This window comes from Rattus norvegicus, chromosome 2 (assembly GCF_021556685.1).
Source record: "Rattus norvegicus strain SHRSP/BbbUtx chromosome 2, alternate assembly SHRSP_T2T, whole genome shotgun sequence".
NCBI lineage: Eukaryota > Metazoa > Chordata > Mammalia > Rodentia > Muridae > Rattus > Rattus norvegicus.
Window position 1 is genome coordinate 103,703,809 of NC_141535.1, and position 14,223 is coordinate 103,718,031.

At 39.8% G+C, this 14,223-nt stretch overlaps 1 protein-coding gene across 6 annotated transcripts in view; it reads right to left on the reverse strand.

Moving 5' to 3' along the window:
• Positions 1-14,223, reverse strand: part of Hps3 (HPS3, biogenesis of lysosomal organelles complex 2 subunit 1) — a 41,602-nt gene that overhangs the window by 15,572 nt on the left and 11,807 nt on the right. For 4 of the 6 annotated variants that reach the window (XR_015662972.1, XR_015662973.1, NM_001107664.1 and 1 more), the window contains 7 exon segments: positions 10,483-10,564; positions 7,896-8,050; positions 6,923-7,031; positions 3,959-4,140; positions 2,355-2,535; positions 1,356-1,589; positions 168-353 (listed from right to left, as the gene is read on the reverse strand). Coding sequence is in view for 4 of the 6 variants with exons in the window: in NM_001107664.1 (NP_001101134.1) it covers positions 168-353; positions 1,356-1,589; positions 2,355-2,535; positions 3,959-4,140; positions 6,923-7,031; positions 7,896-8,050; positions 10,483-10,564 (1,129 nt within the window). In the remaining 2 variants the exon portion in view is untranslated. 6 annotated transcript variants of the gene reach the window in all.

The window sequence follows — 14,223 nt, forward strand, 5'->3', positions numbered from 1 at the left end:
ATGCATGGAGTTTCTGCAGAAAGTCTTTTAATCTGTATGCTTACATTATAAACTGATTATACAGAAGCCTGCTTTTCAATGACTGAAACTTCTTTTCAGTCTATTCCCTACTCTCCTTTGGTTTCTATCTGATCACTTAGAAATATTACATTTTCAATTGGACGAACCTTAAAGAAAGAATCTGCTTCTTCGATTCCAATTTTACCATTCTTCTGTAAGCCCAGGACTGAAGCCACAAGCAATCCAGGCTGAGTTTCCTTCAAGTCAATTGCAAGTTCCGTAGGAACAATCTGTCCTTTCCACTGTTGAATTAACAGCCGAGGTTCCAGAATGAAGCCATACACCAGCTGCATCTTCAGATTAAAAAATAAATGTTGGAATGAAAAGTACATCACATCTACATTCATCTCATCCTGGGGTCTTCATGATTTAGGGGCCAGTTAACACTGTATTTCTGGGTTTTAGCCACAGAAACTAGCTCTTATTCTCAAGAAGAATATTATCTTTCTCGTATAAATTATTGATAGATAACTAAACTTAGAGATGTCCCATTTTTGTAGAGTTTTAGATTAAAAATACATACATACATATATATATGTATGTACACACACACACACACACACACACACACACACACATGTCCTAAGTCTAAGTCTTTTCAAAGCTATAGAAAGGAAACTCTGATTTTCAGAACTCTTTAAAGCAGATTCCCGATGCCGACTTGTCCTCAGAGCCAGCCACCTCCTAGTATAATGATGCTTCCATATTTCAGAAAGCAGTTACACCGTGAGCATTTGGCCAAGCAGGCAACAATAAGAACATGCCTAGGTTTTAAAGTCCCCCTGCCTGCTCAATGCTGACCAACTGTGCAATCACTAACACGATATTTTAGCTATCTCATGTGTGACAGTTAAAGCAACACTGATCTCAGCACTCAACAAGAATTAAGTAAAATAATACACAAGCAACTTAGAATAGGAATTTTTGTACCTACTACACTCCTGTGGCTTACAGCCAATATCCTCCTTTCTGTACTTAAGAAACTCACCAGTCTGTTGGGCTTTCAGTGAATACCTACTCTCATTGTTGGCTCTGAGCATAGCTTTTATATTCTGTACACACATAATATTCTCTAAATATATGTGGTCCTTCCATGATGAAAGATCTTTCAGTAGCCACTGCTACTTATATTCATCAATCTTTTTTTCCATTTGACAGATTTAAAGTTCCAGCTAATACTGTTATCTGTTACTAAGAAACCATGAGGGGCAAAGAAGCCAGAAGAAAGTCCAATGCCTCAAGAATTACTCCAATTCTCTTTCAGGCTTCTGTTAACACCAGGCATTGTACTATACCTCTGAATGGCTTTTCATTTCATTCCTGTACATGTCAAGATTTCCCATTTTCAAGGCCACTGCAGCCTTGGTCAAGGTCACTAAGACTGGTGAAGCCCCACAGGTGTCCAGCTTCCTTAAGTAATGCAAGGCAATTAAAGGATCAATATTCTTCATAGACGGACTGGAGAGAACATGAGGCAGTTGCTTCGGCTCAGCCACATGAAATATCTGAGCCACTTTTCCAGCTAATTCCTTTGATGAGCATGAACAAAAAATAAACAGTTAGCCAATAGGAAACAATACAGTCAGGGGAGCAAAAGTAATGATGTATAAAAATCAGTAGATAAATAATACAATGTAATTATTGAGAAACACAGAGATTATGAAAATATTTGAAAGACCAAAAATGAGCCGATATGATCTGACATGATCTGTCTGCAGAGATACAATAAGTAAATAAAAAAGATATACCAATTTGTGACCAACATTACTAATTTTAATCATATTGGAGAAAATATCAAATATACTCAATAATAGAATTCAGGTAAAAAATTTACTTCCCTTGTAATCTTCAAGTATATGGTATTCAATTTCCAACTGTGCTTAAAACACAAAAGGGACTAAAAATAATCTTTAATAGTATTTTAAGAGGTCACTGGCCCTTAAATAAAGTTTGAACCCTTGAAAATGGGACAGATGGAGTTGTGGAAAAAGGCGGAGGACAAGATTCTGTCCTTCACTTGAGAATAGATCTCACTGTGACTGGGCAGGTCCCTCAACCACAACAGCATCCAGGCTGAATACTGAGGAAACACGAAAAGGTCCTGCCTAAATACTTTTCCAAGTTATAATTCTAAGACCATTAAAGAAGTAAAGAACATTCTACTTTTTGAAGAAAAAAGAAAAAGAAGAAAATTTTGGAACTTAAATTCTAAATGCTACTAACTAAAAAAAAAAACAATATTAAGATGAAAAGTTAAAAAGAGAAGTCATAACTTTATAGAAAATTATATTCACTTCACTTAATTCTTCATCCAGGTTCTCATAAAGAGAATGATTAATATAAAATATTAATCCTCTCTCATATTTCTGTGATTCATTCCCTTCTGTCCATTCCACACGAGCCAAGACTTCAGCCAGAGACAAACCAGACATCTTATAGTATGGCAAGGCGAGATGGGCTTGCTCAGTGTTAAGCCTAAAGAGAAGAAATTTTAAGAGGCTTCAAATGTACATTTCTATGCCAGCTACTTAACACAGTAAGTAATAAAACAGATAATGCCTTTCAAAGACATAAGCCTCACAGCTTGATTTTATAAAGTCACTGTAATTAGCATTTTTCCTGAGAATATTAACAGTAGAAAGCCAATCATTCATTAAGTAAAATTTAATATTTAATATGGCTCTAAAAGTGGCATTTGTAGATTCTCAGTCACTGATAATCACTTACACAGGTGAAGTTAGCCTATGAAACACTGTCTTGAAACATTTTTATAAACATGATTCTCAGAACTGGAGAGCTGGCCCCGCCCCTCACTGCCTCCAGCACTCAGAAGCTGGCCCTGCCTGGGCAGTGCCTGGGCAGTACCTGGGCAGCAGTGTGGCTGGTACTGAGGGCATGAGAGCAAGAGAGCTGGCCTGGGTCCTCACTGGCTGTAACACTGGGTGAGCTAGCCAGGACCATGCTGGCTCTGGTTGTGAGGGTGCGGGAGAGCTTTGGCAGGCTGACCAACCCAGCTACCAATCGGGCCCAGACACGGGGCAGATACAGCCAGATGTTGGGCCACCCCAACATCTACGTCATCTATGAACTAACGGACCTCGTGAAGGGGCTGGTTCAGCAAATCAAAGCTTCATGATCTCCTGACTCAGGGCAACAACAGGATAGCAGCCTGGAGTCCCAGTGAGCATCCAGTGTTGATACTGTAGCACATGCCAATGAGTCATTGTAATAAAGAACACACTGTGATACGCTACTCCTTCCATGAAGAGAGATTTTGAGTTATTGTTTGTTGATTTTTCATTTTGTTTTGTTTTGTTTGTTTCTTGTGGGGTGGCAGGGATGTGAAGGAGCAGGGAGATGAGTGGGATTGGAGTGCATGATGTGAAACTCACTAAGTAAATAAAAAATTTTAAAAATGGTTCTTATATTAAGAAATATAAAACTCTACTGACCCTAGTATGCCTTTCTGATATCACGACAGCACTGACTACTAATATTAATATCTCAGACTGATCCAGTTATACCCCTACCTCAAGCTAACAGACAACAAACAAGCAGCAAAACCATGTCAGTTCTTTTTGCTCTTAGCATGTACCCCTCAAATCCTGAAAACAAAATAAATAAGACAAAGTAAGTAAGTAAATAAATGAATAATTCACCTTCCAAATTCAAAAGTTAGGAAGTGGGCTTATTATGCCTGTAACAAAGTGTGACACTTTCAACACACTGGGTAGGTCATACTCATTCTGTATCTCTCTGCCTACCACATACCTACATACATACCTGATACACAGCATGCTTGTGAAACAAATGAGAAAATGAACCAACTCCCGGAGATGAAAAAAGCCTGGAGAGTGCATGCAAAACTCTGCGACAAAGCTTAAGAGGCCTCACCAACCTGCTGTAACAGTCTCCAAGGTGCCCGCAGCTTTCTTTGAAAGCTTCCAGGAGCTCTGCTTTCTCTGCAGGCTCTAGCTGACTGACATCCATCAGGGCAGCTCTCACTAGCAGATGAGCCTCGCTGAGCAAGTGGAGACAGCTCTCGGTTTTCACAGTCTTGTAGCTGTTACTATAGTCTACCTGAAACAAGAAGGCAAACAGCTAGTGTCTCTGAAGAAGACCGCCCATTCCCCGCTCCATCCCCACTCTTAAGAACTGTTACATTTTGTTATTAAAATTAATGTGTGGGCATATTAAAACACTAGAATTAAATAAATGGTTGCATATTGCCTTGTTTGCTTTTTATTGCTGTGGTAAAATATCACTATCAAGGGCAACTTGAGGACTAAAGGGTTTATTTATTAGGCTTTCATCACTAGTGGAAACCAAGAAAGGGACCTGGAATCAAACATTGAAACAGAGACCAGAAAGGGCTGCTGCTTAGACTTGCTCACCCTGCCTCCTCTGTGTTTTTTGTTTTTTTTTTTCTTTTTTCTTTTTAGATTTATTTAATTAATTTTATGTGTCTGAATGTTTGAATGCTTTGCATGCATGCAGCATGTCTGCGTACCTCATGAATGCCTGGAGGTCAGACGAGGGCTTTAGACCCACTAGAACTGGAGTGATGGATAGTATAGTTAAGACGTACAATGTGGGTGCTGAGAATTAAACCTGTCTTCCCAAGAAGAGCAACAAGTGCTCTTAATCACTGATCCATTTCTCTAGCCCTCAGTCTGCTTTCTTATACCATCCGGACCCACCTGGGCAGGGCTGGTACTATCCCAGTGAGGTTGGCCCTCTCACATCAATCATTAATCAAGAAAACATTCTACAGACTTGCCTGCAGGCCAGTCAGATACAGGTATTTTCTCGAACAAGGTTTCTCTTCCCAGATAACTCTAATTTTTGTCAAGTCAGGAAAAAAAATGCCCTAACCAGGTCATTAATAGAGCCTTAGCAGAATTTTCTTTCTCCACAATCTACAGACCAATTTAATGCACAGATGATTACAAACATTACTTTGTTAGCAGCTTAAAGCATTAAGAAATTCCAAAAGATATTATAATATTAATAATGTAGTTATCAATAATTTGTTCCCAATTTGGTAAGGCTTTTGAACATATTTGAAATAATCCGTTTTTTCTTTAAAGGTCTGTGACTTAGCTTTTTCAAACTAAGAACAAGTCTCCCTGTTGAGTTTCATCTGGTGACTCTAATTATGACATCTAGCTCCATAGCTCACAGTGGGATGTGGGCCATCATCTGCTAACTCAATAAGCAGAATCATCAGACTTCAGGACTCACATTTAGATGAGATCTAAGACTTTCCAAGATAAAGTTGATGTAATTACTAGTGTAAAAATATCAGAGATAAGTCAGTCAATACTTAACCATACTAGTGAGGTATCAATGGTTATTATCTGTTTCCACAATGTAGCAAAACACATTATCTAAGAGTTTTCTGCCCGAGAATGTATAACCATATTCTAATCATTAAAAAAAGTAACAAAATTAAGAGCATTCTCAAAACTAAGAAAAGAAAAAGTAGAGAGGAAATGTGTCCCCCAAATGTTAATGTTATAAAATAAAAGGAGAATTCTAGGAATGTTCTAGATTAACAGGAGCTAAGGCAACACAATTAGGCATATTACCAGATCCTAGACTGGGTTGGTGGGAAAGCTATTAAGTCATGACTGACTAAACTAGGTGGGATATAAACTGTGGACTAGATACTGTGTCAAGATTAGATTTACTGCAGCATATGGCTTACTGTGGTTAAACAGGACAGTATCTGATGATGTAAAAAATCTGTGAGCTATGCAGTGACTTATCAATGGACCAAGGGAAATAACTGTTGAGAAAGGACAGGTACACCATGAGGGCACACAGGGAGGAATACAGACAATGGTCAATCCATGTGTCAGCTCTAAGGCTCTCTTAGTATTTTTCTTTCTTATGACTTCTCTAAGCTTGGCATTATTTAAAAGGAAAGTATTATCATTGTCAGAGATGAGTTAGGAACTGTGACTCTTAGAACAGGACAGGAATGCCCATTCTAGGCCCCTCCCGGGCTGCAGCTGCAGTAGCTATGATACCTGAGGACAACCTGTTATGCTCCAAAGAATAAGATAGAAATAAATGATCTGGGGTTTCCAACTCCACTTTCTCATTCTCTTTGCTAGGTGCTTTAGTTTCGCTTCTGTTTCTATGATAAAACACTAATCAAAATCAACTTGGAGGAGGAAAGGGTTGATTTGGCATATGGTTTACATTGAGGGAAGCCAAGATGTGGAAACGGGAACTGGTGCAGAAACAAAACTGTTTCTGGGCTTGCTCTCATGGCTTGCTCCACCTGCTTTCTTATATTATTTAGGAACACCTGATAAGGAGGTGGGATTAACAGTGGGCAAGACCTTCTTACCTCAGAGATTACTTATGACAATACCCCACAGACCTGCCTACAGGAAAATCTGATGGAGGGATCAATCAAGATTTCCTCTTCCCAGATTATGTCTAGGTTTGTGCTATGTGGACAAAAACCAACCAGCACACTGGGGCTCAACGTCAATGACTACTTGTGCTTAAAGTAATTCAGTAGTCCTCTCTGGGGGTTGAGTATGAGTAAGGGACCTTCCCCGTAGGGAACAAATTACTACTTACTCTCAAATGTCAGAAGCTGTAAAAATAAGGTAAAGAAAGATACATGCTTGACTGTCAGAATGGAGGCTGGAAGCTGTCTGGATCAACTGTCCTGACTGTATAATTAATTAAATCCATTTTATTTTCCTCATTTGCGGTTTCCTTAGTGAAATACAAGGGGCAGAGATTAGGCAGCAACAAGAGCAATGTCTGTCTAGACTCGGCCTCTGATGTCCAATTTCACTCTAAATTTCTATGAAGAATAAGAAGTCTGAAAAAGTACCATTTCTTTGTATAGCTGAACTGGTGCAGTGGTATTCACGATATACAGATTCCATCCAGCCTCAGCTACGTGAGGGATCCTGCTCTTAACACTGGCATCTTTTCTAGAACTGAAAAGGATCAAAATTAGAAGACATGTTATTAATAAGTTACAGTCTTTCCCTGTAAATATTGGGTACTATCAAATAATGCAAGTATGACATCACTTCCTTTTAATTTTTCTTTGGTTAATTAGAATACATATAGTCAATATCCATAGTTCACAGAACTTCACAGATACATGACAGCTACTATTCTGTCATAAACTGATAAGCCAATTTACCTCCAATTCTCTAATACTAAGCTCTCCAAAGAGACATGCCTCCTTTCTCCACCGTGACTTCCATGAGTCCACCATGCCATGGACCATAAAATCTTAACAGACACAACAGGTAGAACATTCACATCACTGGGAGTTGTTCAAGATGCATAAGCCTGTGAGTTAGCTTGCAACATTATCTTATCTCTTACAATTACTGTGATGTATTTTCTTCAGTAAAAAACGGATTATTCCTTAATGTAATAAATATACTATTAAGCTCTTTTACAATATAAAAGTGACCACTGAATTAAAAAATGCAAGTGCTTAAAGGCCAAAGAAGAAAAGCAGTAAAAGCTTTGTGGCCAGGACTAACATTACAGGTTCTGTCTACCCCCATAGTTCCACAGAGAAGGCATGTCTTTTAGCTTCTTAGTCACTGCACAGGCGATAACTACTCAAACTATTTTATAATTTACTGCTTAGAAAATTTACATGGCAGATTATAAGCAATATGATAGAGATATTTACACCTTCTTTATTTTCTCTGAAAAAGCCATCTAACTGATCATTCTGAGTTTCAATTAAAATAATGAAACTAAGACAAACATAAAATATACCAGTTACACTTCGTTCCAGAAACTAGCAGAGGTGTGTAGGCCAGGAGAGTGCTTACAGAAGTCTCTTGGGTGACTCCCGTCTCTCTGGGATGTCCTCAGGCTCTGCCTTCGTCAGAAGTATGATGTGGTTTTTAAAGTGACAGATGGCTTTCAAACCTATGAAGAGCTGTATCCTTAGAGCACAGACATCCATACTGACAGGTGGGCAGGCCTAATGAAGGAAATATTACACGTTTAGCCCCAGGAATGAAGGTATGTGACCCTCATCTTCAAAAGTCAGGGCTGGGGATGGGGCTTAGTTGGAAGGGTACATGAAGCCCTGGGGTCGATTACTACTACAGCATAGCAGGGGTAGTGGTTCATACATATAATCCCCACACTGAAGAGGTAGAGACAAGAGGATCAGAGGTAAAGGTTATAGTCAGCTTAGAGGCTAACCTGAGATACACGAGACCCCGTCTTTAAAAACAAACCAACAATATCAGTCTGTTCATTTGATAAAAATCTTGCGTCTGGTTCCTGTTCTTAGAATACTAACATGTCAGTAACCATCTACTCTATAGATCTTTTCTGACTATAAATACAGAGAGAGGGTCTCACAGACATGGGACCTACTGCAGAGTAGTCCCTGGAGACCTTGCTGGAAGAGAAGCTTGGGCTCATTACCTTTCCACCAGAGAAATCTCTACTAAATGGAGTTTCTCGGCCTAATCAGATGCTATAAAAGGCCACACTGAAACACTTAGAGCTTTCTTCATAAATGAATGTGTAAAAGAAATGTTTATATGTTTGCCTGACCCCTTTCTTGTTAACAAAGTCTGGGAGATGTAGCAGCCTGGGCCATGTGTCTCTATAGGACACTATCACTCTCCGCATATCTGCTAACGGTACTGTGATGACAGTACCTCAGCTAGGCAGTGGTGGTGCACACCTTTAATACCAGCACTCACTGGGAGGCAGAGGCAGGCAAGCCTCTGAGTTCAAGGCAAGTCTGGTTTACAGAGCAAGTTCCCGGACAGCTAGGGATACACAGAGAAACCCTGTCTCAAAAAGCAAAATAACAACAACAAAACAGTATTTCAGGCTCACTAGGCAGGCCCAAATAGTTATTTACTAACTAATCATCATATCTGTTAATAACCATTAACAGACAACAGCCCTCCACCCATCCCAAAAAGGTCACTAAAGGTTGTAGGTAGGCATAAAGTAATCTGTAAAAACCAGGTGAGCATAATCTGAGGCTGCTTGCAGCTTGTACACTTGTTACAAATATTCATTCAATTAACATATACCTTAGAAGTAAAACCCCACAGATAATATTATACAAATGGTGACTACATTTCTCAGAAATGAAATTCAAGGTCATGTGATCATCAAAAACTACATTCCTACATTCACTTGTACTCAAAGTTAAGGCTATTCTTAGTAAAAACAAAATGAACTGATGATTGAGCTAGCATATCCTGTAACAAAGGCTTGGAAAAATAATTGTATTCTGATGACAGTAAAGGAAACAACTTTCCTGCATCACACTCAATTGCACAATGTTGACGATACTGTTTTAATAGGTTGTGTACAACGTTGCTTCCAATACACCTTTAAAAGCAAGACTGTAAAACCGGTGGTCCCAGCACTTTAAAGGACTGATCCAAGTTGGAGGCCAGCCAGGATTATATAGCAAATTCCAGGTCAGCCTGGGCTGCTGTATGAAGGGGGAAAGAAAAGCTAAAAATAAAACACAACAAAACAAATAAATAGTAATATGTCATAGTTGTGAACTGTCCTGTAAAGCAGTGGTTCTCAACCTTCCTAATTCTATGGCCCTTAAATTCAGGCCCTCATGGTGGTGTGCCCAACCATAAAATTATTTTCATTGCTACTTTTTAATTATAATTTTGCTACTGTTATGAATTATGTTGTAAATACTTTTGGAGACAGAGGTTTGCCAAAGGGGTCAAGACACACAGGTTGAGAAACACTGCCCTAAAGGTACACTATGCCTATCACTTATAACACTTTCAAACACTTTGAAACAATCTTTAAAATTGTCAAATCACACATCAGAAATGCTTACCAGTTCCTATCCAGAGCATCTAATTTAATGAATGTATTAATTAGCATTACTATTGCTATGATGAAACACCATGACAAAAGCAAAACCAGGAGGAAAGAAGGGTTCATTTGGCTCACACTCCCACAACATAATCCATCACTGAAGAAAGTCAGGATAAGTAATCAAGAAGGGCCAGAACCTGGAAACAGGAGCTGACACAGAGGCAATGGGGGCAGGCTGCTTATTGGCAGGCTCCCTCAGCCTGCTTTCTAACAGAACCCAGGGCCACCAGCCAAGGAATGGCACCTCCAACCCCACAATCGGTTGGACCCTCCCCCATCAATCACTAATTAAGAAGATGCTTCAAAGCTTGCCTGATCTTATAGAGCCATTTTCTCTATTGGAGTTTCCTCCTCTCAAGTTGACATAAAATTAGCCTGTGTCAAGTCAACGCAAAATTACCCAGAACAATGAAAACAACCTTTTCGGGCCTTTTGTCTTCACCAAATTCAGGATTAAAAACAAGTGTGCAAGCATTTATGTGCTCCACTGAGCTCAGTGTTCTACTGTCAAGAGAGGCCAGCGCTAACCTTTAGTGTAGTGTCCATGTATAGGTCCTCCTCATGAGCCACCGCTGCGCTGCATCGTACCGTGAAACACTGCAGGCTTTGGCTGAGGAAGAAGAGATATGCCACTAAGCAAAGTGGGAGCCAAGAACCAATGCACCCACCTCAGTGGGGAGGGCTTCAACGGCAAACAGGGAAATAGCAGACGGAAGAAGACAATACTAGCTAGTATCTGTCACAGTGAATTAGACTGGGACAGTGTTGCTGAATCCCTGAGGCATGTTTATAGACTACCTCATGCCCACACAATCTCAAACACTCAAGGATCATTAGGTGTTACGGACAAAAGGTATTGTGGTGTTTTGATAGGTTTGGCCCCCTAAACTAATGGGTTTGAATGTTTTGCCCACAGAAAGTGATAGCATTAGGAGGTGTGTTCTCAATAGGTGTGACCTTGATGGAGGAAATGTGTCACTTCGAAGGACGTGCTTTGAGTCTTATACTCGAGCTCCACCCAGGGTGGAAGAGAGATTCTTGGTAGCTTTCAGATTAAGATGTAGGACTCGAGGCTCCTCCAGCACCATGTCTGTTGTACACTGCATGCCTTCCACCTTGATGACAATGGACTGAACCTCTGAAACTGTAACCGAGCTCCAATTAAATGTTGTCCTTACAAGAGTTGCCTTGGTCATGGTACTGTTCACAGCAATGTATATCTGAACTAAGACAGGCAGGAACCTCTGACTTGTTTCCACCTAGCAAAATCCAGCTTGTTTGCTCCTACTGGATTACTGAACAGAGGTACAAAAGGAAAAAGGGTATATATTCAAGATGTCTATCTAAGTTATTTTTCTATTGCTGTGAGAAAACACCATGATCAGGGTAACTTATAAAAGAAAGAGTTTAGCTGGGCAGTGGTGACACATGCATTTAATCCCAGCACTTGGGAGGCAGAGGCAGACAGGTCTCTAAGAGTTTGAGACATCCTGGTCTATAGAACAAGTTCCAGAACAGCCAAGCCTACACAGAGATCCTGTCTCAAAAAAACTAAACAAACAAACAAGCTTAATTTGGCTTATGGTTTCAGAGGACTAGCGTTCATGATGGCAGAAAGAAGGAATGTCTAGGAGCTCACATGTATCCACAAAAATGAGCCAGAGAGAGCAATGGAAATTGCCCATGTCTTTGGAAACCTCAAAGCCCACATGAACATCATTGTCCTCTAGGATAGAGACCCAGACGGAGTAAAAGGGAAAAGTGAGCAAGCCCCCTGAGCACCATCAGTTCTTTTTCTGATTCCCATCAACTGTGAGGCAAAAGGCTCTTGGCTGCTACACATTCCTCACCCAAACTCATTGACATCTCTAAAACCAGGAGCCTAAAAATCCTACCTTTTCAAGTTACTTCTGTAGACCATTTTGTCACGATAATGGCATGAGACGTAACATACCATACAAATGTAGTAGGTATTACCACTAATTTCTCATTGTACTATCTATGTAATCAGATGCAGAAAAAAATGGAAAGATTTTTAGCACATGGGATGGAAATGAGTATTTCTATTCCTCTATTTCCCCTCCACTTCCTTAGTTTCTGAGAGATGACAGTATATCTTAAAAGAGCTTTTTCTTGGGACTGGAGAGTTGCTATTCTTGTAGAGGACCTGGGTTTGGTTCCCATCACCACACAGTGGCTCACGACCATACACAAACTCAGTTGCAGGGGAGCCTAGCTTCTGTGGGTAGCTGAACACGTTATACACATTCCCTTAGTGCACAGACTCACAAGCAAAACACCCAAAATAAAAATTTTTTAAATCATTGGCTTCCTTTTTCTTTTTAAACACAATCTTCATTAGAGTTGAGGTCTCCAGGAACGTTTGACTACTTTTAAAATCAACTTTTGCTTTCTGGATATAATTATCTGAGATTTCCTCTCTATTACCTACAGATCCACTTGCTCTCTTGATAGTCAATGAACACTTCAAACTCAGTGGTCTAAACCAGACTGCACTTGTGCCCCGCATTACACTACCCAGCGTTATTTCATAAAATCCAGCTTAAGCCAGGCACAGTGGCACAAACTGGTGACTCCAGCACTCAGAAATGAAGGGCAAGAAGACACTTATAACTTCAAAGTCAGTCTAGGCTACCTAGTAATTACCAAGCTAATCAGAACTACATAGAAAGCCCCCATTTTAATAAATAAATAAATAAATAAATAAATAAATAAATAAATAAATTAGGTTCAAGACCCTGGTGTTCTTTTATTCTTCTTTCTGAATTAACATATCAGATACCACTGCCCTATATACAGCCTCTTCATACCCTTTCATGGGCCACTGGCACATCCTATTTATATATGATGAATTCATAATGAACCCTCATGGCTGCTATCAGTGTTCCAGAATTAAAAGAAAAGCCTTCCTCAGCTTGACTATAAAAATCAGTCACTAGCTCTCTAGCAGGAGTGACATCATGTGTTTATTTTTAGCTTCCTCATATTCAAAAATGATCATTTCACACAAATATGAAGAGTGGGAAGATGAGGTATCAGGAAACACTCCTGTCACTGTGCAGAGGACCTGGCACAATGTCGCCAAACTATGAGGTGGACTGAATGAAGTCTCATGCAATAACTGACTTTATATAGAGCCTCAGACAATCTGTATTAGTTCAGGCTGTAAATATTTTAAACAACAATAGAAAGATAATCTGAAGTAAATCCACTCCTGTTTACTATACCTGAGAGGGCATGAAAGCACATTCCAAGAACAAACCCAAGAAGTGGAGGTCAGAGATTTAGCCTGTGTTTTCTTATAAGCACTCAGAATTCTCCTCATAGAGCTCCATTCTTGGACAGTGCTCTAATGTACTCCCACAGTTAGCATTTTTCCTTATATCAGAAAACAGTAGGGGAAGGGAGAAGTCTGGATAAAAGTGGGTATCAGCATCCCAAAGTGGTCCCTGTACTGTCTAAAATGCACTCCTAGCATCTACTGGAAATTCTGATACAACCACAAATTTAAAACAAAATAAAAATCACTGTTCTACGCAATTAACTACCGGAGAATTCTGAAAACCTGGATTACAGTCTTTATCAACTTCCCTCCACCAATAACGATTATGACTTCATCCATCAAAACTTCATCTTCTAGTTTCAGACTCCATCTACCTACCGGAAATGTTCTCACATGACCTAGCTGGAAGTAATTTCCTTCTTCACGGGACACTTAGTACATCATAAAATCTAAGATATGTTCCTAAATCTGCTAGTATGTGTGCTTTGTAAATGTGCCTCTGGCCTTCTCTTACACTGTTGCTTTAGGAAGTTGACATGGTTGTTGGTCAGAGGGTCCAGGGCAATCCCTACAATAATGTAGACACAAAATACAAGAGACAGAATCAAAATCAACACTACCACAAGAAAAAAAAAAGTAACAACTCCTGCTTAAGAAATCAGGGTATGTTCCGGCGTGCTGAGGCCAGGACACCCCGAAAATGACTGTTACCTACTAGTCACATGATGGAATTTCAACCTCCCATGACTGCTTCTGCAGCTTTACTAACTGAGGAACAGAATCAGACCTTTCTGGCTGTTGTGAATTCTAGAACATTATGAAATAACTCAGGTCACGCTACAGGAGATGGCAGCCATGAGAGGAGGCACAGAAAGCGATGCTAAAGAGAGGCTTAGCCATCTCCCACTCCTCATAACTCTCTGAAAGGCTTCATAGAGAAGGCTTCTAGATTTTACAAGGCCATC